The sequence below is a fragment of the Athene noctua genome, chromosome 13, assembly GCF_965140245.1.
Source record: "Athene noctua chromosome 13, bAthNoc1.hap1.1, whole genome shotgun sequence".
NCBI classification, from domain to species: Eukaryota; Metazoa; Chordata; class Aves; order Strigiformes; family Strigidae; genus Athene; species Athene noctua.
Genome location: NC_134049.1, coordinates 23,176,217 through 23,203,216, shown reverse-complemented (window position 1 = coordinate 23,203,216; position 27,000 = coordinate 23,176,217). Strand labels below are relative to the sequence as shown.

The following is a 27,000-nucleotide window of genomic DNA, read 5'->3' as shown; positions in this document are numbered from 1 at the left end:
GAGCTTGTGTCTAATAGTAGATTTGGATTTTAATTCCCTGCATTTACAGTTGCTTTTTAAATCTATGTAGACTTCTAGTATGTGCTGTTTCCCACGTCAAGGATTTCCACAGCCTTGACTACCCACTGTATGAGGAAGTCTCTCTGAAGCAAAGACCTTCTCTGCTCCTTCTGTACCTCGATCATATATTGACCTTGGGCTTTGGCAATTTTCTTATGTTACTGCAGTTTATTTTACACATCCTTCTGATTTTATTTTTCCTGTTGTACTGGGTCTGGCTGAACTGGAATTGGTTTTCCCCTATAGCAGCCCTCACGGTGCTGTGGTTTATGCTGGGAGCTGCAGGGTGTTGGCAGCACCCTGGTGTGGTGGCTGCTGCTGAGCAGGGCTTACACAGCACCAACGCTCTTTCTGATATTTCCCCCGGTGGGATGGGGTGGGCAAGATCTTGGGAGGGGACACAGCCATGACAGCAGACCCGAACCGACCAAAGGGATATTCCATACCATATGACGTCTGCTCAGTATAAAGCTGGGAGAAAGGAGGAAGGGGGGGGGGGTCACCCTTGGTCCTCCGAGGCAACCACTACGCGTATTAGAGCCCTGCTTCCTGAGAAGGCACCACATCGCCTCTTCATGGGAAGTAGAGAATAAATCTGTTTGCTTTTGCTTCCGCGCACGGACTTTTGCTTCGCTTTGCTTATATTAAAACTGCTTTTGTTTCACCCGCAAGGGTTAGTTTATCTTCTTTCCCCTCTTTACCCTGTTGAGAAAACAAAGGGAAGGGAAGGGGGGGGGCGAAGTGATAGAGCGACTTGGTGGATACCTGGCATTTAGCCAGAGTCAAACCATCACACCTGTTTTCCCTGGATGGACCTAGCCTCTACTAGCAGAGGATATGCTCTCGTATTACCAAAATGCTAAGTTTAGCAGAGTGGAAGATACATCTGCTCTGAGCTCATAATATGCTGTACCTGAGCAGTCGTCCTGCATTTTTCCTTTTTGCTTGTTCCAATTAATTTTTCTGATTGGTTTCCTTAATTTTGTGTAGCGCATCCTCTGGAGGCTAGGTGCTATTGCACTCTACGTTTTGTGGCTTTGCTCCTACAGGATGCAAAATCTGGGATGTGGGAACCAAGTTAGTTGTCACTATTGGAAACACTAAAATATTGTTGGGGGAGTTTTTTGAACAGAACTTGTCCAGTGACGTAAGGTGCTCTTTGCTATGTATTTTGTATTCTGGCAACAGCATCTGGTACTGTGCAAAAGCTCCTGATATGTTAATGTCATCCCTTAACCCCAGTTACCCGTGCTTTTGAGACTTTAGGCATTTCTGCTGAAGCCTGTGTAGTAAATAAATCAAATGTAGGTTCACAGAATATGACACTTATTTCTGCCGCTCACTTCCCACTTGAGTTCAGTTGACACTTGCCATCTCTGTGATAACCCAGAGAATGAATCCCAATCTACTTTTTCTTTACCTGTCAGCTTTCTACCACTCTTTAAAGGTGTTATTGAGGAATTTTAAGACTGATCTAATGCTGGAGGATTGGCTTAAGTATTTTTAATGGGTTTTCTCTGCTTCCTAATGAATGACTTTTCCTAATGACTTTTCATCCTACAACACTTACCCACGCAGGACATTTCTGCCTGGTCTGACACTGTGCACACTAATGGACATATTTTTGAGTATGCTGCTCAAAAATTTCTCCTGATTTCTCTTCCCCTCATTCTAGGGGGGGAGCAACTGTTATCTCAAGCCTTTTTGCCGGTATTTGTCAAGAGACTGGTGAGAAGCCTCGCCACAAACATGACTTTTATTTCTGTCTCTGTGTGAGGCATGGCAAACCCAGCTCTGATAATCTGTTGAACGCTATTAGAAGCTCTTATGCTACAGTTTTTGCTAAAACAACTGAAAATAGGCCAGGAGCTCGGGTGGAGGATGTGAGCCACATCTCTGGTGGCTTCATGAAACTTGGAAGCTGAACAAAATAAATTCTGGTGGAGTCAGACTGCCAGGATGAGGGAGCCTTAACTTGGTGTCTACATGCCACGCTTAGAATTAGGGGAAGACCGTCTGTCTTAAAACAGATTGGTGCTAAATATGTGCTTACTTTGGAGAAATAGATGGGTCTGTTCTCAGTGACGCTCCCCTTAATGGTCCTTGCTTAAAAACTTCAACTGCTCAGACAGCCTTGAACTTCCAGTAAGCAGGACAGGTTATTTGCAATTATCATAGACTCGCCAAATGAAGACTAAGTGTCCAAACCCATGGTGTGTATGACTCAGATGAGAACAACAGTAGTGTTGCATGTGACATACTGTTCAATAAATTAGCCAATTAATCTTGCCAAATAACGTGGCTGACTGCAAACCTCCCACCGCTAGCCTAAAAAGTAAGACTAGTGAAAGCATTGCTTAGCACTGCAGTAGCAGCGTGGTCCTCTTGTTAGTGCAACCGCTGCGTTCAATTGCATGTACAACCAGATGGTCTCAGTGAGCAGCGCCTCTATAAGAAGTCAGAATTGTCACTGCCTGCAGCATTTGGAGGAAAAAAAAAAAAATCCTGATGAGAAGGATTTTCATGGTGATTTCCTTCTTCCTGGATGTTCAGAATAAACAGTTTTAAATATTACTCTTGGATACTAATCATTGAAGAACTTAGGTTGGCAGAGACCATGGATCAAGTAGGAACCTTCATGTAGGATGCCTTTGTGTGTGTCAAAAAGTGTATTTCATCTCTAGTATGTGACTGGATGTGTCCTCAAAACTCGGGAGCCTAAAAAGACATTTCATGCGTGTTTATCAAACCCTCTGTGGAAGCCCAACCAGTATTGTTAAGGGAGCATGAAGTGCTCGATCACACTGGTAGGATAAGTGCTACTTTTGAAGAGAAATTTGCACCTAGCTTTGTAATGCCAGAGCCTGGTCCTGCGGTATATTACATGGAATACTTTTAGAATAATTATACAGTTCCATGCCTGAAGGATGTATGTTAGTATATTACCTTCTTTACTTGTTGCCATCATTGAAAACTAGTGAAATTAATCCTTTTTTTTAAGCTCTTCAGTCTAGTTTTGCGTTTTCCTTGGTATAGTTGAACAGAGTAGCAAGTAACCTAATAATCCATGGCTCTGCCAAAAGTTTATTCCTGGGATGAGCTTCTGTTTGAGATGTTTCCACGTGAACAGGGGAAGCAGCACAGTTGTGTGATAGCTGCCTCTTCCTTTTGCAGCTACTCTGTGGCTTCCTGTGGCACATGCTCTATCAACATCGATGTTTAAAGACTTTCTGACAAGGCACCAAAGTTGCATGTTACCTCCCATCAGCACCAGCTTCTTTACCTGCCATATGATTCAGCTGAAGATCACTGGTCAGCTTGAATTAGCTGAGGAGAAGACTGGATTTCTTGTGTCTCCATACATCTTAAGGCATATTTCCCACTAGATTAAGATATACTGGAGCAGTGGAAAGTTTGATAAAGGGATGTAAACTGTATGAATGTAGCTCTTTGTGGTGCTTCTCAGAATAGCTCAATACCAGTGGATATATCAAACGGATTCTGAATTTAGATTTAGCTAACCGAGATAGTCTTGGTCAGAAGAACCAACTAACAGGCATCTCTGATGAGCTTCTGCAAGAATTGATGCTATCTCTGATGTTTCAATGCCTCCCTGCAGTAAGAGAAACTAATAGCTCCCCTATAGTTTCCCACCTTGCCCCTCTATATACAGGGGTGTTTGCTTATAGAAATGTGTTTTCATGATTCTTCCCTGAACTTTTCTACCCACCCAGAAGAAGAGGCAAGGACCTGCTGCACAGTGACCATCTGCTGGTTTCTTCTTTCTCGCTGTGGAATTAAATATTTAATAACCTAAAATAGTGTATGACCACTTTACCTTAATGTACAAAAAAAAAGCAAAACAAAAAAAAAAGCAAACTACAGGCATGGAGTCAAAGACCTGATGGTCAGTCCGTATGGTGTCTCAGGAAATGACAAGAAGTCCTTTAGGTTTTAGTTAGTCTGGGATATGATCTGTTTACTGGAGCAGTTTTAACAGTCTCCATGCAAACAAGTTGTGTTACTCTGTCGTCGATCCTGTCAGATGCCAGTGTCATACTGAACTGTTTCATGGTTGTCTTTGTTGTAAAATCCATGTGAGCATGCATAGGCATCCTGACATAGAGGATTCATCCTGGCCTGAGCTGTCCCCAGGATCTCGCTTTACTAGAGGTGGCATAGTAGGTCCTGAATTTTTTTTTCTTGCTGAATAGCACCTACCTGTTTAGGAACACAAGTAGCATGGCTATCCACAAGAAGTCAGGTGTGATGAGTATTCCCCAAAATTAGGCTCGTGCTCTATGACCCTCTTTGAGGACTGCCTGTTCCAGGTGTTCCCCTCCTCCCCAAGGCTGGTTTCCCCAGTTGCTGGTCTTCCTCGCTCTGAGGCTTAGCACAGGTACTTACATCTGCTTCCATACCTCAGCAACAAGAGGAGCTCCTCTCCAACTTGATGCTTTTACATCTCTTAGAACTGCCAGAAGCGGTTCAAGTCTCCAGCATGTTTCTGGTGTTAGATCAGTCACTTATCATTTGTTGCCTGTACTTGAAGTTTGTGGAATAAAGGCTTGGCTTCTTAGCATTCATAAAAAATCTTGAATAATCAGGCCCTACAGCTTGCATGATGATGAGTGGAGGAGCTCCATCCTCACCGTTGGCTGATGTTTGAGTGTCTGGTTCCCCATAAGTATTGGGGTGGAGAAGCTGGTGTTGCCAGAGCAAAACTGAGTTACTTTGGGCATCGTCAAACAGACCCAGCTCCTAGGGCCTGAGATGGTTGCATTTCCTGAGCAGTGTACGAAAAGGCCAAGCTTTTGCTTTGCTCGAACTGCCCCCTGCTCACCCAGCCGCATCCCAGGTTCCTCCTGCTTGGTTTGGGGTGAATAAAGCAGTTCGCACAGTTTGCAGGAGTCCTGTCAGGCCCGCTGGGCCACCTTCAGCAGCTGGGTGTGCTGGTGGCACACTAAGGTCTTAGGAATTGCATTGGCTTTCTCTTGTGGGCTCTTTTTGCTTATTGACCTGGTTTGAGGACCTTCAGCAGGAATGGTTGTCTTGTTTTCTGGATTCTCACCTTTCCTTCAAGTTAAATTCTCCTACAGACTTCACGGGGGAAACGTCTCTTAGGGTTTTTTTATTGGAAACTCATCTTTTATCAGCAAGCAGTGCCTGTATTTCCCACACTCTCTCTCTCTCTTGCTCTTCAGCAGCCTTTGACTTGAGCTGCTCTTTCCCATGTGTAATGTGGACATACAAGAGTACATGGCCATCTCACATTTATCTCCATGTGGACTTTTGACTGCAATCTGCCACAGCTCCTACACGTCATTTTGCATACACTGGTATTTCCAACCAGCTAGTTTGGGTTGCACATGCACTGTTGACTTAACTGCTCTGATTAGGATCTGGGCTGGCACTGGGAGTTGTGTGCAGTGCTGCTCAAGCCTGTAGCATGAAAGGTGGATCCTACTGCTCTCAGCTCTAGTAGAAAACACTTTAAAAGGATTTTAAATTTGTGAAGCCTTTTAAACTTAAGACACTGCTACGTTTCCTGCTGTAGGAACCTCTGTATCCTTACTCAGTGCCATAAGCACATCTCTCAGCTGTAGAGTGTTTAACATCCCTTTGCCAAAGGGAAGCTAAAGATGCTGTTCATGAACGCTTCTAGAAAGCTGGTGTGTTTCAGGGAAGAGAAGCGTGACGGAGCTGTCTGCACGCTAGGGCACTGGGCTGCCCTGTCTCCTGGACATGGCAGCAGAGCCCACGGAGCCCCTCCACATCACTTACTGTGCTGCAGGAGGATGGCTGGATCTTGCTGGCACCTGACTCTGCAGCCATAAAGCTGATGCCTCTCCTCATCCAGCTGCTGTCATATCCAATGGAGCTCACCTATCCGTGTCTGCAGAGCCTCTCAACAGAAATGCAAGCCAAATGCTGAGACTTCAGGACGAGCTTTGTCCGAAAGCTGCTTTTTCTCTCCAACTATGCTGATGGGAGGTGGGGACGGCAGGGAAATTATCTCTTTCTCTAAGCCTTGTCTTGCTGGGAAGTTGAGGCAAACATATCTGCTGCATTGATCTATACTTTCAAAGCTTTAACTGGGTTGGGTTTTTTTTCCCCTGAACTCTAAGCCTTCTCTTGAGGTCAGGGAGCCCACTGCTGCATGACTGTTACTTATCACTCTGAGCCCAGTTTCCCTCTCTCAGGACATGACCATGGCTGAAAAACATCTCCATGCAATCAGGAAACTGCTCTTTAATCTTGTGCTTCCACGCAAATAAATAATTCACCATGGTCCTGGGAAGTATTGACTTTCCAGCAGTGACCAGTAGATGTACAGGAATTAATTTTTTTTTTTTGTTACTACATTTCAGAGCATCTCTGGCATCTCTCCCCTGTGGTTGTTAATGCCACAGGTAATGCCTTCCCTGTAAGCTTTGCCTTTGGAAGGTAAAATAGAGTACTGCTTATTTTCAGGTTACTTTTGACTGCGCTGAGCTGATGATCAAGTCCCTGCATAGTGACAGCTTCTGCCTGTGTGCATAGTGTGAAGAAGTCATGCATTTTTGATTCAGTAGTAGTTTATTTTTATATCAGCAGATGAGTCACACCTTCCCCCACTCCTTCGCAATCCCACCGTGGCACATGTGATTCATGGCAGTCCGGTGTCAATGTGCATTGAGTTTCATACAATAGCTCTGCAGCCAGTGCTCATCCCCAGGACAGGTGGGTGACATTGGAAATGGATGTCAAACATAATGAGCCTCTGTGGTGTCATGGTGGAAAGCAGGAGAGGAGTCTGATATGCTGGAGAATCCTAGGAAATCGAGATGATCTCTGCTCTCCCCAGCCCACGCAATAGCTGAGTCATAGCAGAATATACTGAGTCAGGGAGGGGTATGTCGTTACATATAGAATATAGATGGATTCTGTGGTTTTGTTTTAATTCTTGCTCTGTAAACAAGTTCACTTCTAATGAAATATGGAGTCTATGTGTTTACTTTTGGACCTCTTTCTGTTGCACAACTCACTGGAGTGAAGCAGTCTGTTTACTTGTCAGGAGGTAGGACCAAAGAAGATGAAGGTGGTATAAATAACTGAGCTTTTACGTAGTCTAGTCAATATTTGCATATATATTTTTCAATGTAGCTGAGCTGTCTGCTACTCCATACTTCGTATTAAGTTAGCTTTTCAGGATTGCCTACACTGAGCACATTTTTCTCATTCTATGTTACTCGCAACCTGCTGCACGCTTTACGTACTGGCGTCCTTTATAAAGAAATTCTTTCCATGCAGGTTGCACAATGCTGTCATTCACCTAGCAATTAGGTAGGGGTCATTTGGGTAAGACTTGTTCCACAGATGGATGTAAACAAGTCCCTGTGGTGGAGCATGCTGCCAGTGCCAGCTATTTCATGAGGAACTCGCTGTGCGCAAAGCTTTTCCCCAAGGGAGATGCAGTAACTGGAGGCCACATAAGTGAGGGTTAATGCAAGATGTCTACACCCCTGTTTAATTATGGAGTGCAAACATACACATTAGCCATTGCTGTGGTCGCTTTAATCTTCAGAAATCCCATTCATATTTGCCACCTTGATGGAAACATTGGTGTGGCCAAGAGTTGAGCCAGCAGATCGCCCTACACAGCAAGGTGCTGATTTGGGGCAGGAGAGAGCTGCTGGGTGGGGATTGCCCCTCTGCACCCTGAAGTGGGTTCGTGCTGGCATGTAGCTGACATGTGCCCATCACCTGAAGCACATTTGTGTCCTGCTTCGTTGTATGGAAGGGTTTGTTCATAGCTGTCACACTACAACGCTCTGAATGAGCACTGCAGCCTCCTCCTTTGAATTATTTGGAAATGCTTTAGATTGTAAGTGTTCAGTTACTGTAAGTATTTAATAAGTGACTTACCTGTGCAAGATGATACAAAACTGACATCCATTTTCATGGAAAGCAACTTGTGCCTTTGGGTCACATCTCATGTTTAATCATTTCCCTACTTCAGATCCCTGCGATAGACCCTAGCACTCATTTTAGGCTGTTGGGTTAATTTTCTATCAGTGAGGAAAAACTTTTCTCCCTTCATTCTCAAATCTTGCAAAGAAACGTCCATTGTCAATAGGTTTGAGATGCCTCAGCAGGGAGACATGGTTTCATTAATCTGAAAATGGCCTTTTTAAACAAAAAGTGCAACACATGGAGAGGTCCCTCATGCTCAGCTGCATCCTTAAAGAATGGTGATCAGCAGCTTCATTATAAAGTCAGGGTAGTCCAACGAACTTTTGAACTTGAGGGATCTCTGACTTCAGAGCTTTTGAATTGCAAAGTAAAATGTAGTGGATTACTGTAACACGCCCAGTAAAAGCCTGCTTGCTTTCAAAGCTGGCTTGCTGTTGATCTCTGGAGAATAATATTTTACTGTTTAAAAATACTTGGGGTTTTTTTAATGTGGCAGTTCCCTTGTTAGGACGGGCTTCCTGAATGCGCACATTTCAGCATCTCTTTTAACATCAGAAGTTTTGACTTCCTTGGGCTAAATTTAGGCTTTGTCAATTGGAAGCTATCAGATGCTTTTAAAGCAAGGCCATTAATACTTGAATATGAGATTAGGGCAGTTTCCTTTTTATATTTCAAAAAGTCTTCATACATCTCTTACTCTTCCGGTATTCATCACAGTAATCACAAATCAAAACCCAGCAACACGGGGCAGTGTGCAGGGGGGAACAGCAGGATGCTGGGAAGCTGAAAAATGCCTTTCTGGCAGATACTTCTCCTTGAAGTCTGACATGCCGTGCAATGGTGGTTATAAATCTCGCAGTTGGACTTATCTGAGTCATCCCAGATGCCTTGCTGGGTTCTCCTGATAGCAATGTCTACTAAGAGCGGGTTGTGTGATGTGCTGCTGGCCCAGAGGCCAGAGGGACAGGCCATTTAATCATTAAGGTCTCTGTGCTGCTTCTGGGGTCTTTTAGTGAACTGAAATCTCTGTCATGCTTGCTAGCAGCCCGGGTTGTGCTTGGGACTGAGTGCCTCAGCCATTTGAGTGAGGAGGTGAAAATACTCCATGTTTGAGCATAACCTTTGGAATTTATATTTACAGTGAATGGAAAATCCAGTTTGGCAATTAGGGCCATGATAATTAATAAGGATGGAGCAACCAGTTAGCCTTGCTGTTCTGCTTGTCCCCCTTTCCTAGCCCTCTTATGAAAATATTTTAAGCTGTTGGGATGCTGCACTTAAAAACTAATTGAGGTCTAGAGGTCTCAGTTCCTTTTCTAGAGGGCTGATATGTCAGGTGTTGAGTACTGCTTCAATTCAAACAAAGCTGATTCCCTTTTGGAAGGTGGGTGCCTGATTTAGTGAGATCCCTTTAATATGTTTTTGCCCCCTAAGCACCAGAAGCATCCTGTGCATGCTGAAGATTTTTAAGGTGCTCCTCACCTTAAAGAGAGAAATGTTTGAGTTGTGCTAGGGAGGTTTGAAGTTCTGGTATGTAGGGCTGCCCACCTCCCAGACAGGCTATTAAATGGGTTTGGAGTTTGTGTTTCTGAGCTGCTCTCTGCCTGCTATTCCAAAACTTCTTCCCATCTCTAAAAAATAAGCCGTAGACTTTGCCCCGAATCTGTAATGAATCCAGCTATGCCAAAAGAACTTTTCAGCAAACTCTGCCCTGGGTGAAGCCTTGCAGTTTTGTAATATTTTTTCTGTCTGAAAGTGGCAGGGTTTTTTTCAAAACTCCATTCCTACCTGCTCATATTCAACTATCTTAAGGCAAAACAAAGAGATGATATCTAGACACTGTATCTTATGTAGTGCCTCTGAACTTGTGTTTTGCGGGAGGTTCTCCTGTGATAAGAGGGAGTGGGAGATTTTCTATCGGGCTGGAATGACTGTGTGGGTAACACTTTCCTACTAATCTTAAAAATCCCCTTTTCCCTCAAAAACTGCAATAGTTACAGAACTGATGAATGCCAATCTCTTGACTTGTTGTGGAGAGTTTACATGTGCTTGACTCAGCACCCATCACTTACTAGTTTGATGCTATTGCAGGAGCAAATGTTCACAGTGTGACTTTTTGATGAGGCCTCCTGTTGGGTCCTGCACAGGTGCTAAAGCAGCTCTGATGGCAGCACAAAGCATTCCTGCTATCAAGCCACCCTCCCAGTAAGACCAGCATGAGAGTTGTGGGGCCGAGCTGCACCCACAGCTTTGCAAGCAGGTCTTAGCACATCTGGAGGATGGCATGTAGGGTTGTGGTGCCAGAACTGCCAGCTGGATTTGTCCTGTCATGGTCTGGTGTGCAGAAGCCAGTCAGCTTCAGCTGCCTGAGTGTGGCCAGGCATCATCTTAACTCCTGAGCACCCAAAGCAGAGGCCGCGTGTTTGATACCATTGTCTACTTTATCTGGCTAAATTGGACCAGTCTGATCTGTCATCCAAGACCCAAATGCTTCTGGATCAATGACAAATACTGCCTGTGCCTGCCAGTTTTGCCTTATGTTGCTGTGCCATCCTGGTTAGAATGACTCCTGGTCACTGCGCAGAGACGTGGGTTGTAGCTGAGCTGTAATTCAAGCTGTCATATTCCCTCTGCGTTGTCATCATGGCAGTTTCACCCTATTTTGCAGCTGGCCAGCACACTGTAAGCTTGAAGTATCACTTAACTCATGCTATGGATTTTTGGTGTGTGGCTGGGGAGGAAGTAGGGAACCGGTAAAAGCTCTGCCTCCAGCTGACAGTCTCCAATGGAGATGAGCTGAGGAAGGGCAGGGGCCACCTGGGACTTGCTCTGATCAAATCAAAATGTTTCTCTGGACAGCAGAGGAGCGATTCAGCCGAGGTCTTATTCGTGCTGCTTTCTTAGCATTTTTCATCGGCCAAGAAGTAGCCTCTTCCTTGGCAGTGCTTCTGGAGTTAAATTTGTGTGCTGCTGAGCACTCTCTTGCAGCCGAGAAGTTCTGTTGATTTTTTTTTAAGCTTTCTGTAGATTATACCTGTAATGTAATTAATGCACTAACTTGTCCTCAAAAAAATGTGATCACAAAGCATACCCTTAGTCATCTCAACTTCTCTGTTACCTGCTTAAAACGAAGCAGCCAAAACCTGCTACTTAATTCCCTTTCAGCAGGTAGAGCTGGCCCAATGCAAGAACTGCACAGCCAAGGAAAGCTGATCGGGAAACAATTTCTCTTTGATATTACCCACCAGAACCAAGCTGGCCATCACAGATGTGGTCTGGCTTTGCACTGACTGGCAAAACCCACCCGGCACAGCGACCTGCCGTGTAGCAGAAGCAGGAGACCACGTCCTTCTGGGAACATGCCTCCCCGAGAAGCCATGATCCCGGCTGGCTGGTTGAACAGCGAGGAGCTCCGCGCACAGAGCGATGGCTGCTGTCAGATGTGAAGCTGGGCTTGGAGGTGGAAAAACAGCCTGAGGAGCTGGTTCATGATGTGGCTGCATTTTAATCACACAAGAGCTTTTTGGGTAAATCCCATTGCTTTCAGTAGGCTGCTGTAACCCCTCACTTAACCTTCAAGAAGTTAAAAACACTGCAGTACTGCAGCTTCTCACACCTTTTGGCAAAAACACGGGCCCTGAAGAGTGCGCAAAGAAACCCAGAAAGCAAAACAGGAATAATTACATGAATCAAAACCTTTTGATATTTTCTTCTACCCTTGTGCTTGTATCACAGGTGTGGGAAAAGGTAGCTAGTTAAGCTAGAACTTAAGCTACAACTTCCTGGGGTGGTTTAAAATAACTTCTAAAATGATAAAAAAAATTTAAACTGACATTTAGACTGGCTATTAGGAAGCATTTCTTTCCAGAAGGGGTTGTTGGGCGTTGGAATGGGCTGCCCAGGGCAGGGGGGGAGTCCTCATCCCTGGAGGGGTTGAAGAGTCGGGCTGAGCCAGTGCTGAGGGATCTGGTGGAGTTGGGAACGGTCAGGGTGAGGGTCATGGTTGGGCTGGAGGAGCTGCAAGGGCTTTTCCAAACCTGATGATTTTGTGATACGCTGTTTTGTTCTTAAGGTGTTGTCTTATGTGACAGCTGCCATTGTCACTGCAACAAGAGATTGTTGTAAAGGGTGTATTGATATAAAATCTAACAATAATGTGGAGATTTGAGTGTAGTTGTTTCCCTTGAGCCCTAGAAATGTGAATAGTCTCCCAAACTTGCCAAAAAGTTTGCAGTTGCAGCTTGCAGTTGATTGTGTTGTGGCTTTTTCTTTTTGTCTTTGTCAGTAACTGAAACTATTTCACTTGATTGTAGTTTACTCACTACAGCTAAAAAAAATTGCCTGTGAATGGGTGTTTCTGGGTAAATTTCCCAGATTTTAAAAGTCTTCCTGCAACTTTGTCTTTCCTGCTAGGACTGATTCTCCTCCCAGTCCTTTTTTATTTTTGTGAATGCACATGTGAACATCCTCTTGGTACCCTCTCTGAAACTGCTTCTTTCTTTGTGTATGTAAAGAGTTGTTTAACAGTCAAGCCATGATATCAGGAAAACAGCTTGTACAACTCAAGGAAAATGAAATGCCACCCCATTTTAATAACACAATAATAATGAAAATTGTTTTTCTGCAACTGAAGTAAAAATCAAATGGTTTGGATTTTTACCAGCAGCAAGAACAAATATGTTCTTCCTTCTGTCCTTCCCATGTCTGTTTTTCTTCTATTCCTTTTCCTGTACCTTTTTTTGTAGATTCAAATACTAACAAGCTACTCAAAACACAGCAGGCATTCAATACGTCCTGCATATCCTGAGAAGATGCCCAAAATATGTTGGGTTTCTGGAGTGAAGCTGGAGTCTTGGAGTCTGTGTGGAAGCCACGCTTCACTTCCAGACTCGTTGGAGATAACAGTAGCTCTCTCTACTCATGACTTGTACGCAACTGTTGTACGTTGTGTGCTGTCATCTCTTCCCATTAATAGCTTGGCTTGCTCTTCAGACATCAGGGGAGGAGGTATTGATCCAACTTGTGACACTCTCCCTTGCTTTGTTTCCAAGTACTTCTTGGGTTCAGAGAGTGTTTGAGTGGTGCCACTTCCACATCCATCCGAGGGCAGGGGAAGCACCTTGCCCTGCCTCTCTCCTCCCTCTTGGCAGCAGCTCTGCACCCTTCTTACCTGCTGATGGGCTAAAGCGGAAAGTCCTGCCGCAACTACTTCTGCTGGGCAGTGATGCCGGAGCATTTAGCATTTGCTAGAAGGGAGATGATTCATTGCCCAACCGAAACAGGAAAAAGATGTTGTGAAAAGCTGGCAGCGGAGAGCTAAGTGTCTGGCAGCAGTTGGAGCAAACGGAGCAGGAGGATGTTCAGGGGGAGCGTGAATAAGAGGAGCTCATAATGACGCTGTAAAGGGGCTGCTGAGATACCATCTGGAATAGGGTGAGCAGTTATGGAGGAGATATCTAGACTAAATGGGACTGAGAGCAGAGAAAGCCAGCACAATGGCCAGTCAGGGTTTGAGGAGGTGGCTTATCTAGTGGCTGCTGTGACAGCTCACTCTGCTGCCTTTTGTGCTGGGCTTTGGGCAAGGGAGAGGAGCAGCTGGGACTGGTTCTTGCTAAGTGATGCTCTGCTGAATGCCCCTTCTCCCAGAGGAGTCAAAGCCAACGGTGCCCCAGCTGCCTCGCAGGAGCATTGTGGGGAAGCGGGCAGGACATGGTGGGATGCTGCCAGATGCTCTGGACAGGTCCAGTTGCTCTTCACCCTATCCAGATGAGTGGGAGAGAACTAAAGATAAATTGTGGGCTCTCAAACCACAGTATCAAAGCTCATGAGAGCAAGGAAATTATTCAGTTTTACAGTCATCAGCCAGCCTGAAACCAGTCATGATTCCCAAGCAGGTTTGTCATCTCCGTAATCTCAGTCAGAGCGGTGGGAAGGGAGCTGCCGCAGTGCCTGCCATCCTCTGGCTGCAGTCACTGCTGATTCACAGCCATGCTCTAGCCCCACGGCTGTACACTGATGTTTGTGTGTGTATTGGATCAGCTTACTATTTTTAGGTTGTTTCCCTAATCTAATGCCAGTTCAAGGTTTGTAAAATCTTGGAGTTGTTGGCAAGGTTGTGGTGGACCCTTGTGCCATCACCTCTTTTTCCAGCTGCAACACCAGCCGCAAGTGAGTTGGTGCTAGAGTTGGAAATCCCATTTTCTGCTCGTTTTTCTTCACATCCCAACTGCTGGGTGTTTTCTTATAACAAACATGAGAAAATATTCTCAGTGACCCAAAATCTTTGTCCTTCCCCAAACTCCTTCAGTTAAGGTTGAAGGTGAAGGGCTGTATTGAAAAGCTTTTGCAGTCCTACTTTGAAATAAGACATCTCTGAAACATGTGCAATCAAATATTTTAAAGACCTATAGGATAACTTTATTCCAAGTAGCAAGCCTACCTCAACTTTTCTTCCCTCTTTTTCTTTTTGAAGCAGGTTATTCAGAAACCAGAAGGTCAGAACAAGCTTTTTTAATTTCAGCCCATAGACGTAACCTGTTAACCAACATACTCAAGTAGATTTAAACCCACTATCACAGGGAGTGTTTCAAGAGCTTAAAAGATGAGATCTTGGCCCACTCGATGTTGATAGCAAAGCTTCTCTTTCAGCCAGGATTTTATTCCGATTTGAAAATTAAGAGAAGGGTGGATCCTCATTAGAGTAATCAGCTTAAATGGGTTGACTACTCTAAAGCAATTTGTTTAATTTGTTTGGAACATGTTTAATTTTAGCTATAGATGTTCAGCTCTTGCACAGTTGCTATTTATGCTGTTTATCGTGTAATTTTGTGTTCTGTGATTTGTAAAAATAAACTTTCTGCTCTGAATAAGAATTTTGTGACAATCTACATTCCATTCATCAGTGCTGCTTTAAAATCACACAGAACTTTTTGTGGACTAGTGCTGCTGTGATGTTTCTGCATCCATTTCTGTGTTCTTGCTGCTCATGTTGAGTATGTTTTTGCATCGAGCATCAGCTGTTTGTTTGACATTGGGTTGCTCCCCCCTCCTCCTGTCTCTAGGTATCTAATTTGGGAATCCTCAGGTGTGTTCCCCCTCTGCAATAGACCTCAGCTTTGAAGTCTACATGAAGAGAGGTTATGAAATTCTTCTGTAATTCTTCTTGAAATTGAAGATGTCAGCTTCTCTTTATTTGGCCACACCACATCTAAAGGCAGTGGAAACCAATCTCCCATGGGAGCAAAAAAAATTGGTGCTTCAGAAGTTACCAGTATCATTCACTTTTCAAAAGTTGCAGTTGTCTCCTGGCATTTTGATGTATAGGCACTTGGCTTTTGTGCCTCTGCTGATGTAGGTGCCACGTGTAGCTTCCTGCACTTGCTACCTCGTCTCTTTTTGGGTGTATTTTGGGCTGCTTGCTGTTGCACCAAGTTTATTCATAGCCTCTCATGATGCTCATATACAGAGCATCAGTACGTATTCTCTGCCACAGCAGATGGTTTCCACTTTCCATGCCTTCCACATGGGGCAGATGCTGCAAAATCAGATTTCCCTTGGGCATAACCTTTGATTGGCATTTCTCTGTCAGTCGCCGTTTCATAACCGGTCCTGGAAATGGCTTTAGACTGTCTTGTATGATTCGTATGTCTGATGCCTGGACTAACGTGGCTTGTTGGAGTATGCTGGATATCTGACGAGTTATTAGGGCCGTTAGTCATGCTGTAAAGCATGTGGCAGCAGGACAGCACCACTTGAATTGGTGAGGGTGCTTGATCTTGCCATGGAAATTTGCTGAAAGGTGTAGTTCCCTGGTATTAATCCAGCTCAAATGAAGCTCTCCGGAAGAGCAGCAGTCCCGCTGTTTGTTACTGTTCCAGTTCTTGCATTTAAGCTTAAGCAAACGCCAAGCTTTCTTTGGGTTGATCCGACTTATTGCTCAGCCATGTGAGCACAGGGAGGTAGTGGGACAGGTGAGGATGGGACAGTCCCTTCTGGTGGCAGCCTGCAGGAGCCGTGAGAGTTTTAGCATCTTGGGAAACCAGAGGCCAGAGTCATGTGGCTGCTCAGGAGTGTGGTGGAAGCGAAGTCTGAGTTTTTGGCTTTGATGTCTGCATTTGCTCTCGTTCCAGCCACGATGCTTTAATCTCTGAAATGCTATGCTAGATTTTCGCTGTGCTCAGCTTGAATTTTTTCCAAGACATCACACTGCTGAAATAGCAGAATTTGCTTGTGGATTCCAGTGCAGCGATCAGTCTGTGTTTATTGGGGTGATAAACTTTCTGCGAGAGTGAGGGTGGAGCAGGACCTTTTACATATAGTCAAGCCAAATTGCTCAGCAGCAAGACCAAAGCTGTTAAACAAATTGAGATTTCTGCTTGCAGCAGCCTCTACTATAATAGGCTGCCTTTTCTCTAAAGGAGAATCGGCACGTGTTGTGCCTGGGTTTTCTTCCCTTAATGTGGTGTTCCTGTTTAATGCCGTGGAGCAATTCCATGTTTATATACAATTTTGTACATCAGTCGTGTTAAGCTGATCATGGTTTGTATTTCAGGTGTTGAGTTGTACCTTTGTAATCCTCAGGATGAGACCTCTGCTCTGCCTGTTGCTTTTCATCCTGTACTCTTTGAATCCAGAACTGCTCATCTAGGACAGAGCGTTTCACAGCACCATGGCTTTGTTTGACCTTTTCAGTCCTCTGCCATTGCTCGGCATTAAAAACCTCAGGTTCGACTGCCCAGACAAAAGATATTTTTTCCTCAATCTCTTTTGCTGGCAACGTCCTTCTTAAGTATTTACAGATCTACTGGTGATATTTGTGGAGTTCCTGTGGTTCACCATGGCAATGGACTCGGTGGCACCAGGACACGTTGCTTGTTGCTGAAAAAGAGCCAAGCTACATCATGAATTATGCAGGCTGGCTGTGATTAAATAAAATTTGATACAGGTTTTCTTAGGCTGCCCTTTTTATTGTTCATAAGAAGAATGGGTCCGGAGATGCCTGTATCTGAAGTCTGCAGAGAACCACCATGAAATCATCTGTCCTCATCTTCCTGCTTGGATCCTGCAGACAACAGGCACCCTTAAATATTTACATCAAGCTTACAACTTTTCTTACGAACTTTTTCCCTCCCTAAAAAGGTGCTAAATGTTGATTAAGTGTTTGAGTGAGCTGAGGGTGCATTACCCCAAAGTCCCTCATAACTTTATTTCAGTAACTAGTATGGAGCTGAGGAGCCCTGGCTTGGGCTGGGAGGCTCCGTAGGGCTTGTCAGCAATGCTCCCTTAGGTCCAGGATACATGATCGATGCAGCCTGGGTCTGAAAATGAGATATATGTTACAGCATTTTTATTCTAGCAAAGCCAGTAGGTAAGTTGTGGACTGCAGAGCTTGGCAGCTGAAAACCCTCAGAGAAAAATCAAACCCTAAAAATATGCCTGAAACTAATAATGTCTTTTGTAGGCTGGCACTTAGGATGCTTTTTTTAATGTTCTTTGCTACGGCTTCACCTTGTAGGAGCTCACACCAAGAGGAGAGCCTTCCTGAGGTTTAAAGTTGAGAAGAGTACTCCAAGCTCTTGGCTTGTAAGGTCTTGAGTGGGTAAAGCTAACTGAAGGAGCTGAGACCCCAGAGAGCACTAAATGGTTGTGTTGCTTTCTTCCCTACATGAAATCCCTATCTTTTGAGTCTTGCTGCAATTTATCTTCCTGGTTCTTAATGCCCAGTAGGAATTTAATTTTAATTGCAATGCTCTCTCTTTACCAAGTAGGACTGTAAATGTACTCCTTTCCCCTTGCTCTGGGAATGAGATTCTTCACCTTCCTTAAGAGCCTTTCTGCAATTTTGTTCTCCTGTATACCTTAATTAGCACACTCCTAATCCGAGGCGGTTTCCTTCCTGATTTGCACTTTTCAAGACTGCTATCCTGATGTAGAAATAGTGGTAGAAGTACTTAACTGTACATATATCTTGAATTTAGAATGTTTGCAGTTTTAAACTTTTCATAGAATATCCTGTTACTCCCTTCTTCTGTATTATTCTTCTATTATTCTCTAAAAAGTAGAGATGATGATCTTGGTATTAGAGGTAATCATGTAGGTAAGTCCTCATCAGATTTTACTGAAAACTCAACGGCTCACCATGAGTTACTTCAAGAGCTTTTTCAATTATTCAAGCATTCAGCACTAAGCTGATGGCATTAAATTATCATTTATGTTGATTTTGGGATATTTGAAAATGTTTTGGAGCTGCCTGGATCACATCCCATCATTGTTTGGCTTTCTGAATTGCTTCGGCATCAAACCATCCTGTTTTCTTAGAGGACTTAATTACTGTTAATGCTTCCTAAAACATGAAGCTCTGTTAGGAGCAGTAGCCTCCCAAGACCAGGTTGGGTAAATGTTTTACATAGGACGGAAAACTCCGGTTGGACTGGGAATTCCTGCAGTACTCTGTAATATCTCATTAATGCGTCCTGATGACTGATACCTAATATGATTCCCCAAGCATGTGAGTTAATGAGATTAAAACCATCCTATGGTAATCTTTGTCAAGCTGTATTTTGTTCTTTTTGAGTAATACACAGGAGCATAAATTCTGTAATATTTAAGCTTTAGTAATCTCAGCACCACATTTATTGTACTGTTGGCAAGTTGATGACTGCCACTGGGCAGATTAACGAGGCTTTCCTAAATCTGTAGTAGGACATAAAGTTATCATGTTGCTGACACGCTCCAGCCTTAGTGTATCCCTGTTCTACTGCCTTGACCTGTGCTGGGTTAGGCTGCCTGAGTGCGTCATGGAGCAGATACAAATCCATGCAGTTACACAAGCGATTCTGCTGTCTCAATAATTAGTGAAGTTATTTTCTATTTTTAATATTATCTCTTCTGTAAATATAGGTGTGTGTGTATGTATTTACTTAAAACGCTCTGTAAAATTTGTAATCAGTGTTCTTTCGGGTCCCATGCTCTGTAACTTATGGACCTGCCTGTGACTTTGAAAAAGGGCTGCGTACATAGTGCTCCCCACGGTGAGCCTTTACACTGAATAGCAGGATGTCATATCTTTGTGTATTCAAGCAAAGATGTTGTTTTGACATAAGACAAACCCCCATATTTCAAAACAAAATCCCTTCCATTGTGTTTTGAAACTGCTTACAAGATGTAGACTGGAAATACATTTTTTTAAAAAAAGTGTTACACAGCTTGATACTGATGCCAGGACACTGAGTGCCTGTGCTAGATGCTGATTAGAAAAATTCACAGTTAGCCCTGAACCAAATTCCTCCCTGTATGGGCTGGTCTGATTTTTCTTTTTGACTAAAAGGTAATTCAGGGACTACTGTGCAGCTCAGCGAGTGTTCAGACACCGAGGCTGGGGTTTTTTCGCTTTTCTTCTGGTGCCTTTCAGAAAGCTAATCCACGCAAAAAGCCACTGTCAGCTGAGCATAAATACTGCGTACTCTTGCTGAGAAGTCTGTTGCTGAGTTGTTAGGTGAGAAGGGTAGGCTCTGACTGCTACCAGTTGGGTGTCGAGAGTTTTGTGTGTGATTTACAGCAAAATGGGTTGCACATATGCTTAATGACTATGATTGCTTATATTTACATGGTGATGGGTCAAAACTTAAATATTTGCTCTTTTTTAAAATGAAAATTTTTTTTTCCCCTTTTGTCATGAATATAAGAGTAAACTTTATGTAAGGTTGTGCTGAAAAACGGTGGCTATGTATTATCTTGGCTGAAAAAGCAGCCCTTTTTTGAACATGCCTCATTTTCTCCAAGGTCTATGATCTTCCTAACTGCTCAAATGAGTGCCAGACCATGTTTGGAGTTGTACTCTGCCTGGTGTTTAGTGCAACGTAGGGAACTCCATGTCTTGTTCCCTAAGTCCAAGCATTTAAGCTGCCAAAGCTAGACGCTTTCATGTGGTCATGTTATTGCTTTGAAATCCATTTGTCTATTCAAGGGTGTAGCTGAGCAAAGCCTGCACTGATTTGGCCTTTGGTTCATTCACAGTGCATGCTGAAACTTATTTACTTGCTGGGCAAGATCAAACAGAAAGGACACTTGAGAGGTAAAAATAAAGGCTCTGCCCAGCGAAAGATGTACATGCAAGGAGGAAGGCTATTAACATTGTCCTGTTGACTGATTTCAATTCTTTTTCATATTCTTCCAGCTGAAGGGCTTCCCCAGGTGTATTACTTTGGACCGTGTGGAAAGTACAACGCCATGGTACTAGAGCTGCTTGGTCCTAGCTTGGAAGATTTATTTGACCTTTGTGATAGGACGTTCACTTTGAAGACGGTATTAATGATAGCCATCCAGCTGGTGAGTAACAGCAGGCAAGGCTCTGCCTGGCCGCCTCCACGATGCCGACTTGTGTTTGTGTCAGCTGAAGTATGGGGTTGGTACAATGCGAGGTTCAGGAGTGTCTGTTGGTTGGAGAGAGAATCTCCTTCCATCATAGAATCACAGAACAGTTTGAGTTGGAAGAGACCTACAAAGAGCTAGTTCAACCGCCCTGGCATGGGCAGGGACATCTTTCACTAGATCAGGTTGCTCAAAGCCCCATCCAACCTGACCTTGAACACTTGCAGTCATGGGGCATCCCTGACATCTCTGGACAACCTCTTCCAGTGTCTCACCACCCTCATCTTGAAGAATTTCTTCCTTATGTCCAACTTAAACCTACCCTCTTTCAGTTTAAAAATGTTGTCTCTTGTTCTGTCCCCCCAGACCTTGGCAAAAAGTGTGTCTCTATCTTTCTTATAAAAGAAAGCTTCTCAGTTTGAGAAAAACTTTTGTTTATGAAGGGAAGGTCAAATTATGCTGATGAGCAAACTTGCTCCTTGTGTAGCAGAACCGGTGAAGCTGGATTCCTATGGACTTGTGTCCTGTGTCCCCTACACGCCCCTGCCCCAGTATCTACCTCAGCTCCTGGACATCCCCCAGAACATTTCATTTCTTACCTGCTCCCTAGGACACAGGGAGCACAGCACCTTCCCACACTCCTACCAGTTTTACTGGTTCAGTGCTACCAGGCTGCTCATAGACTAAAACCTCTCAGAGTGATGGGAGCTGAGCTCTCCTTAGTCAAAATACCATCATTTGAGGTCTCTGCCTTGGTTAAATTTGGTTAAAATTGGCCAAGGCGTTTAAATGACTAACAGTTGGAAAATAATAGACCTATGGACAGCATCACAGAGCCCCTAATTTACCTGAAAAAGAAAGGAAACTAAGTTGAAAATGGTAGCTTGTGTTTGTGTTAAAAGTGAACAACGTGAAAACTGAGCGTACTAAATATGGAAAGTGAATTACCACAAGTCAGTAGGGCCAATCGGTTATCATTTTAGTTTGGCTTTCTGATTTTCAACCTCTGGTCTGCAGATACCCACTTGGCACAGTAGAGGCAGGACTGGATATTCACATTAACAAATCTATGGATAGAAGGAAAGAGAAGATGGTGAGGGAGTCAGGAACACAATCCTTTCTAAATAACCTGAAGTTTGCCACAGCAGAATCTCAAATGGAAAACTGAGGTCACAGATGCAGAAGTTTGAACAGTGCCTGCCTGATATTGGGTTCCTGAAGTTGTCCTTCTGTGGCTGAGCAGTGTAGTTTTGTTGGCTTTGGGTGTTCCTTCGTCAGTGGAAAACCAATTTATAGTATTGCTTTTGATTAAATCAAGTGTGCAACAGATGGCAAAGCCTTGGATATAGCTTGTATGACCTTTTGATTGTAAAGGTGTAAAATGTAAAGATGTAAATTTATTCCCATGTGACTGCTGGGGAAATCAAGATTGTCACAGCAGTGTCCGTCTGCCTTTTGCCAAGGTTGCAGATTAGCTCTGTACTTGGACGGTCTTCCCTGGCATCATCTGCTGATCTTGTGATCTCAGCCAGCCTGCCAACTCCTCTAGACACTGGTACCAGTTTGAAAAACAGATGCTTAGGGACACCCAAAGCAGTCACAAATGGAGGAGTTGATGTTCTCCAAAAGCACCAGGCAGTGCTACTCCTTTTTCCATGGGGAGATGTTTTAGGACCTTTCTAGTCTTCTCAGGAGCGTTACATGAGTTACCAGCTTGGAGCATATACATTTAAGGAGACAGATTCAGCACCTTCAGGTGTGCACCATCTCCTTCCCTGGGAGGTTTCCTGGGAAAAGGGCTCACCTGGCCTTTGGAGACGTGTTTTCTGAAGGGGCTGGCACTTACAGCTCAACTGAGTGAAAACCCTTCACTCAGCCACAAGGCTTTTGGGGAAATTGTCTTGCATTTATCGTAGTTCCTACACTAAATCATTGCAGTCACTCCAGTGTGAGAGATACATCAAAGAATGAAAGTTGGACTGTCAAATTCAGTGGGTTCACCTCCATAAATAATGTTTTGCTCTTGCTTTTGATCAGCCCAGTCTTCTTAAACTGCTGTAATTCCAACTGGTGTGAGGAGACGTAAGACTTCACTGCCAGAATCCAGTGCGTTGCATGAGCAGTGTTTCTCTCCTCTGATGCTTGACACGCCTGCTAACAAAGTCTGATATCCAGGGAGACTTCCAAAAAATGTGAATGGCCTGGTGCGGCCCAGACAGCAGAGAGGAGCTTTCTGCTCTGATGTAGGGAGTGAAGGACAGCTCAGCACGTTGCAGAGAACTGCTACTCTGGTTTGGTTCTCACCAAAATGTCATCAAATTATATGTTTTTTGAGACCAGGAAGACCACCCAAAGGTAAAGCAGTACTACTTGTCTGGGAGGCCCCTCTGCAACATGGAGCTGGGAGAGCATCCAGGAGATGACCTGGATGCTGGGAGTCACTTTGCATTGCCTCTCCTGCCCTGGGCTTGATCCTCTCCGGAGCAGGGAAGAAGGAAGCATCTGCCATGGATGTCTTGGCACTTGGAGCAGCAACGCTGGCAGCCTGCGTGCCCTGAGCTGGTGGGATGTTAAGTGTCCACCCCTTTGTCCCCTGGATCTTTCTCCCTTCACTTGCATGTAATGATCCACATGTCTTTAGAAGCATCCAGTCTCTTCTCTGATGTTTCTGTGGTTCCTTGCCATTGCCTGCTGCAGGCTCAGCCCAACAGCAGCCAGCTGCTGCTTTCAAGGTCTCACTTAGCTGCCTTCTCCCCCCTCTCCCTCCTTAAGCCTGACGGCTGCTGCAGCACATGCGTGCTGTGTACTAAAACTAGGCAGGAAACTTGTATGCAGTGTGGTGGCACTTGATCACCTTTTTTTGTGTCCAGTGGTCATTTTTTAACCAGAGGCATCCCCAAAAGATGTTTTTTAATCATATGTGCTTGGCTGGTCTTACTTAGCTTGACAGGTAGCAGCATCTCAGGACTGGGGTGGATCCTTTACAGACATTAGAAGAAAAAGAAGCCCTCTAGGAGAAACAAGTATCATCATTGTTTTAAGGAAGGTCACTTGTGATTATGGGAATTTAAACATGGTTTTGCATCAAGACTCTCCTGGCTGAGGGAGATAGAGACTGGACGATATGAGTCTTCAAGAAGGAGAACCTGGTTTGGAATCTTTTCAGATGAGATGACACAGTAGGAAGGTTTGCCTCAGCAGGGGGATGAGCCACACAGCCCTCAGGTTTGTTACTAGGCTTGCATGTTCTTCTGGTAAGTGTGAATTGTGTTCGAAGCTGTGGGAGCAGCTTATCACAGAATCATCTAGGTTGGAAAGGACCCTGGAGATCATCTAATCCAACCGTTCGCCTAGCACAGTTCCCACCTACAGCATATCCTTAAGCTCCAAATCGACCCTACTCTTGAACACCTCCAGGCATGGGGACTCCACCACCTCCCTGGGCAGCCCATTCCAACGCCCAACAACCCGTTCTGTAAAGAAATGCTTCCTAATATCCAGTCTGAACTTTCCCTGGCGCAACTTGAGGCCATTCCCTCTTGTCCTGTCGCTTTCTACTAGGCTAAAGAGGCTCAAACCCAGCTCTCTACAGCTTTCTTTCAGGGAGTTGTAGAGGGTGGTAAGGTCTCCCCTCAGCCTCCTCTTCTCCAGACTAAACAATCCCAGTTCCCTCAGCCGCTCCTCATCGGACATGTGTTCCAGACCCCTGACCAGCTTTGTAGCCCTTCTCTGGACACGTTTGAGTAACTCTGTGTCGTTTTTGTAGTGAGGGGCCCAAAACTAAACACAGTTATCAAGGTGCGGCCTCACCAGCGCCGAGTACAGGGGCGAGATCCCTTCCCTGTCCCTGCTGGCCACGCTATTGCTGACGCAAGCCAGGATGCCATTGGCCTTCTTGGCCACCTGGGCACACCGCTGGCTTATATTCAGCCGGCTGTCAATCAACACCCCCAGGTCCCCCTCTGACTGGCAGCTCTCCAGCCACTCCTCCCCAAACACAGCTTGTGTCGAATCAGAAACAAATACTCTGATGCACCATTTTATACCTCTTGGTGAAAACTTGCATTGAAGGAGTCCTCTGTTTTCCTTCCCTGGTAAAAGTTTTCCAGCTCCATTACTGCTGTAACTTGTGCATCTCTGATGCTTCACGTTGCTCTAAGAGCATCAAACTGGAACTGCTTCCTCCATCCTCCATGTGCAGCTGAATATATCAAGTGGTTGATGTTCCTGAATAAAGCAAAGATTTGGCAGTTAAAAATGTGTTCACTAACATCAGTCCCTAAAGCCCATAAATGGGAAGTTATCTTAGGGCTTTGCAGAGCTGACTTGGTGTTTGGACTGGGGGAGAATGGGTTTTCATTCTAGCTTCAATTTTTCACTCTTGGCCGGGTCCAACATGGGCAACACTCATTGACAACTCAGCGGTGTCAGGATTAAATGTTATTTTCACCCTTGCTTAAGTGCTTGTTGTCAGACACAAGGTCTGTTATGCGAGGCAGCGTGCAAATACTTCTGGCCGCGATCTGGACCAAGTCCTGGTGAAAAGTTTTTTGGCTGGTGACCATCAAAATCATCTTGCATAAGAGACACCAAAACAGCCTTTAAACAGGAGGAATTTTTTATCTCTGCTGATCTGTTCTATATTCAGACAAGTGATCTGTGGAATAGGGGCTCAAAATTATCAGGAGGGTGTAGAGATGGGATTGCTCTCAAGATCAGATCCTTAGGAGTTACCTTTAGAGGGGAAGAGGTTTTATTACACTTGCTTCCTTGGCAGGAGAAAAGAAAATAAAAGTGTGAGTTTCTTGGCATCTGGTTAAATGTCACAAATATCCTCTCATTTCTTAACTGCAGCACAGGGGTCCTGCTGTGTGCCAGGGGATGCTCTCCTAGGAGTTTCTCTGACATCTGAAATGGAGATTTGTGGCTCTGAAGATGGACTCGGCAGGCCATGGCCATGGAAATCCTGCTTTAATTCTGAGAGTCTCCCATCCGCCCCTGTGTTCCTGTGCACTATGATAAAATAGTATAGTCAGTTCTTACGCTGTTAAAATAACAGAGCAGACGTTAACACCGCTTCACAGTCACTGTTTTTCCAGTGTAAAAGCAGTTTCAGTAGTTAGTCCTAGCTCCTTGCAGTGGTTTCTCTGTCCATAGAAGAATTAATGCACAGACATTAAAGCCTGTAGTTCAGACACAAAAGAGTGGGCATCGTGTCTCTGCATCCAGCACATTTCTGGAGTGGGAACTCCACTTCTCTTCTTCACCTATGCAGTGGGTTTGAGTCAGGCCAAGGTCATGCTGCACCAGTGCTGTTCATTTCTTCCTGGGCAGCAAGCCTGTAAGAGCAGTGCAGCACAGACAGTCACCAGCTCCCCATCACTAGCAGCCACAAGCAGGGTGAGTGTCTTGTCAGGGTGAATAAAGCATGGAGGCTACTCCAGGAAATGTCTCTTTCTTGGAATGCATCTTTCAGCCATCGCTGGCTGTGCACAGCTCTCCAGCAGCACATCAGGAAGCGTCCAGGCAGGTGGAAGTAAAGAAGAAGGAATATGAAAGACCCAGCAGTATCAGTGTGTGTGGTGGAAGCAAAAGACAGGTAAATAAGTATCTCTAAGTGCTGCTGGAGTGTATCAGTTCATCTGACATCTCAGCTATCTTAAGTTGTTGTCCTGGCCAATGCAACTCACTGTGAGTTTTTAAGGAACAAAAAAAAAAAATGCTTTTTTGAGGTTGTGTAATTGCTGTTGACCATTTCAACAACTGAGCTTCTCCGGTAGCACGGACAAATCAAATGAATCAGGCTCTGTTTGAAAGCTTGTTATGTGTGGAGAGGCAAGGAAATGCTTTGTTCCAGTTTTAAGGGTTGCATCTTAATTTGAATTGCCTCCCGACATACCTTTTTGTCTTCCAACCTGCTGCTGTGTCCTGCAGGTGACTCAAAACGTGAAGAATGGCTGAAGTACAGAGCATCTGCTCTGTTCTGCATCATCATGTAATTTATTAGAAATAATGGCTGTTAGCCGTGAAACCCATTTTCTCAGCACATTGAAATAAATCACTACTTAGAGAGCAGGGGAACAGCAACACGTGCTGAAGAGCCTTTTAGCAAGTCCTGTTTTTTAAAACTGATTCACCTGCAGTTGGTTTTTCTTGTCTACTGTCCTCCCTGTACAGCGTTTTTTATTTTATAAAGAGTGCTGCCCCCTCCTGCCTGTTAGTTCTTTCTGAGTGGTGGAAATGCAGCAGGTTTTCTTTAAAAATAAGGGTATCTGATAAACCTCTGGGAGTGGGATGGGGTGATCACACGCAGATGGAGCTTTCAGGCAGGTGTGAATCCAAGATCTGTAGAGAAAGAGAGATCTAGGTTTGCAGCTGAGAATGCATTTGGATTCAGAGCAAGAAACCAAAGAGCAGCAGGGGTCTATCAGCCCAGCAGTGCTGGAGGTCAAGGCAGGCGGGGTGGTTGGAAGGGCTGACGTGGGGCAGCTCTTCAGCGGGGTATGAAGCTGGCTCGGTGATCCAGAGCTCCAGCCTGCCCCATGCGGGAGGTGTGGAGCTGCCTGGCCAGTATCGACCCAGTGCGGAGCTGCTCAGGAACTGGGGGGGCCCTGC

General features: G+C 44.7%; 1 protein-coding gene across 6 annotated transcripts in view; it reads left to right on the top strand.

Moving 5' to 3' along the window:
- CSNK1G1 (casein kinase 1 gamma 1) overlaps positions 1 to 27,000 on the top strand; it is a 111,726-nt gene that overhangs the window by 59,319 nt on the left and 25,407 nt on the right. For all 6 annotated transcript variants that reach the window (XM_074916698.1, XM_074916700.1, XM_074916696.1 and 3 more), the window contains exon 6: positions 20,192 to 20,343. In XM_074916698.1, the coding sequence (XP_074772799.1) occupies positions 20,192 to 20,343 (152 nt within the window). The remainder of the gene's footprint in view (positions 1 to 20,191; positions 20,344 to 27,000) is intronic.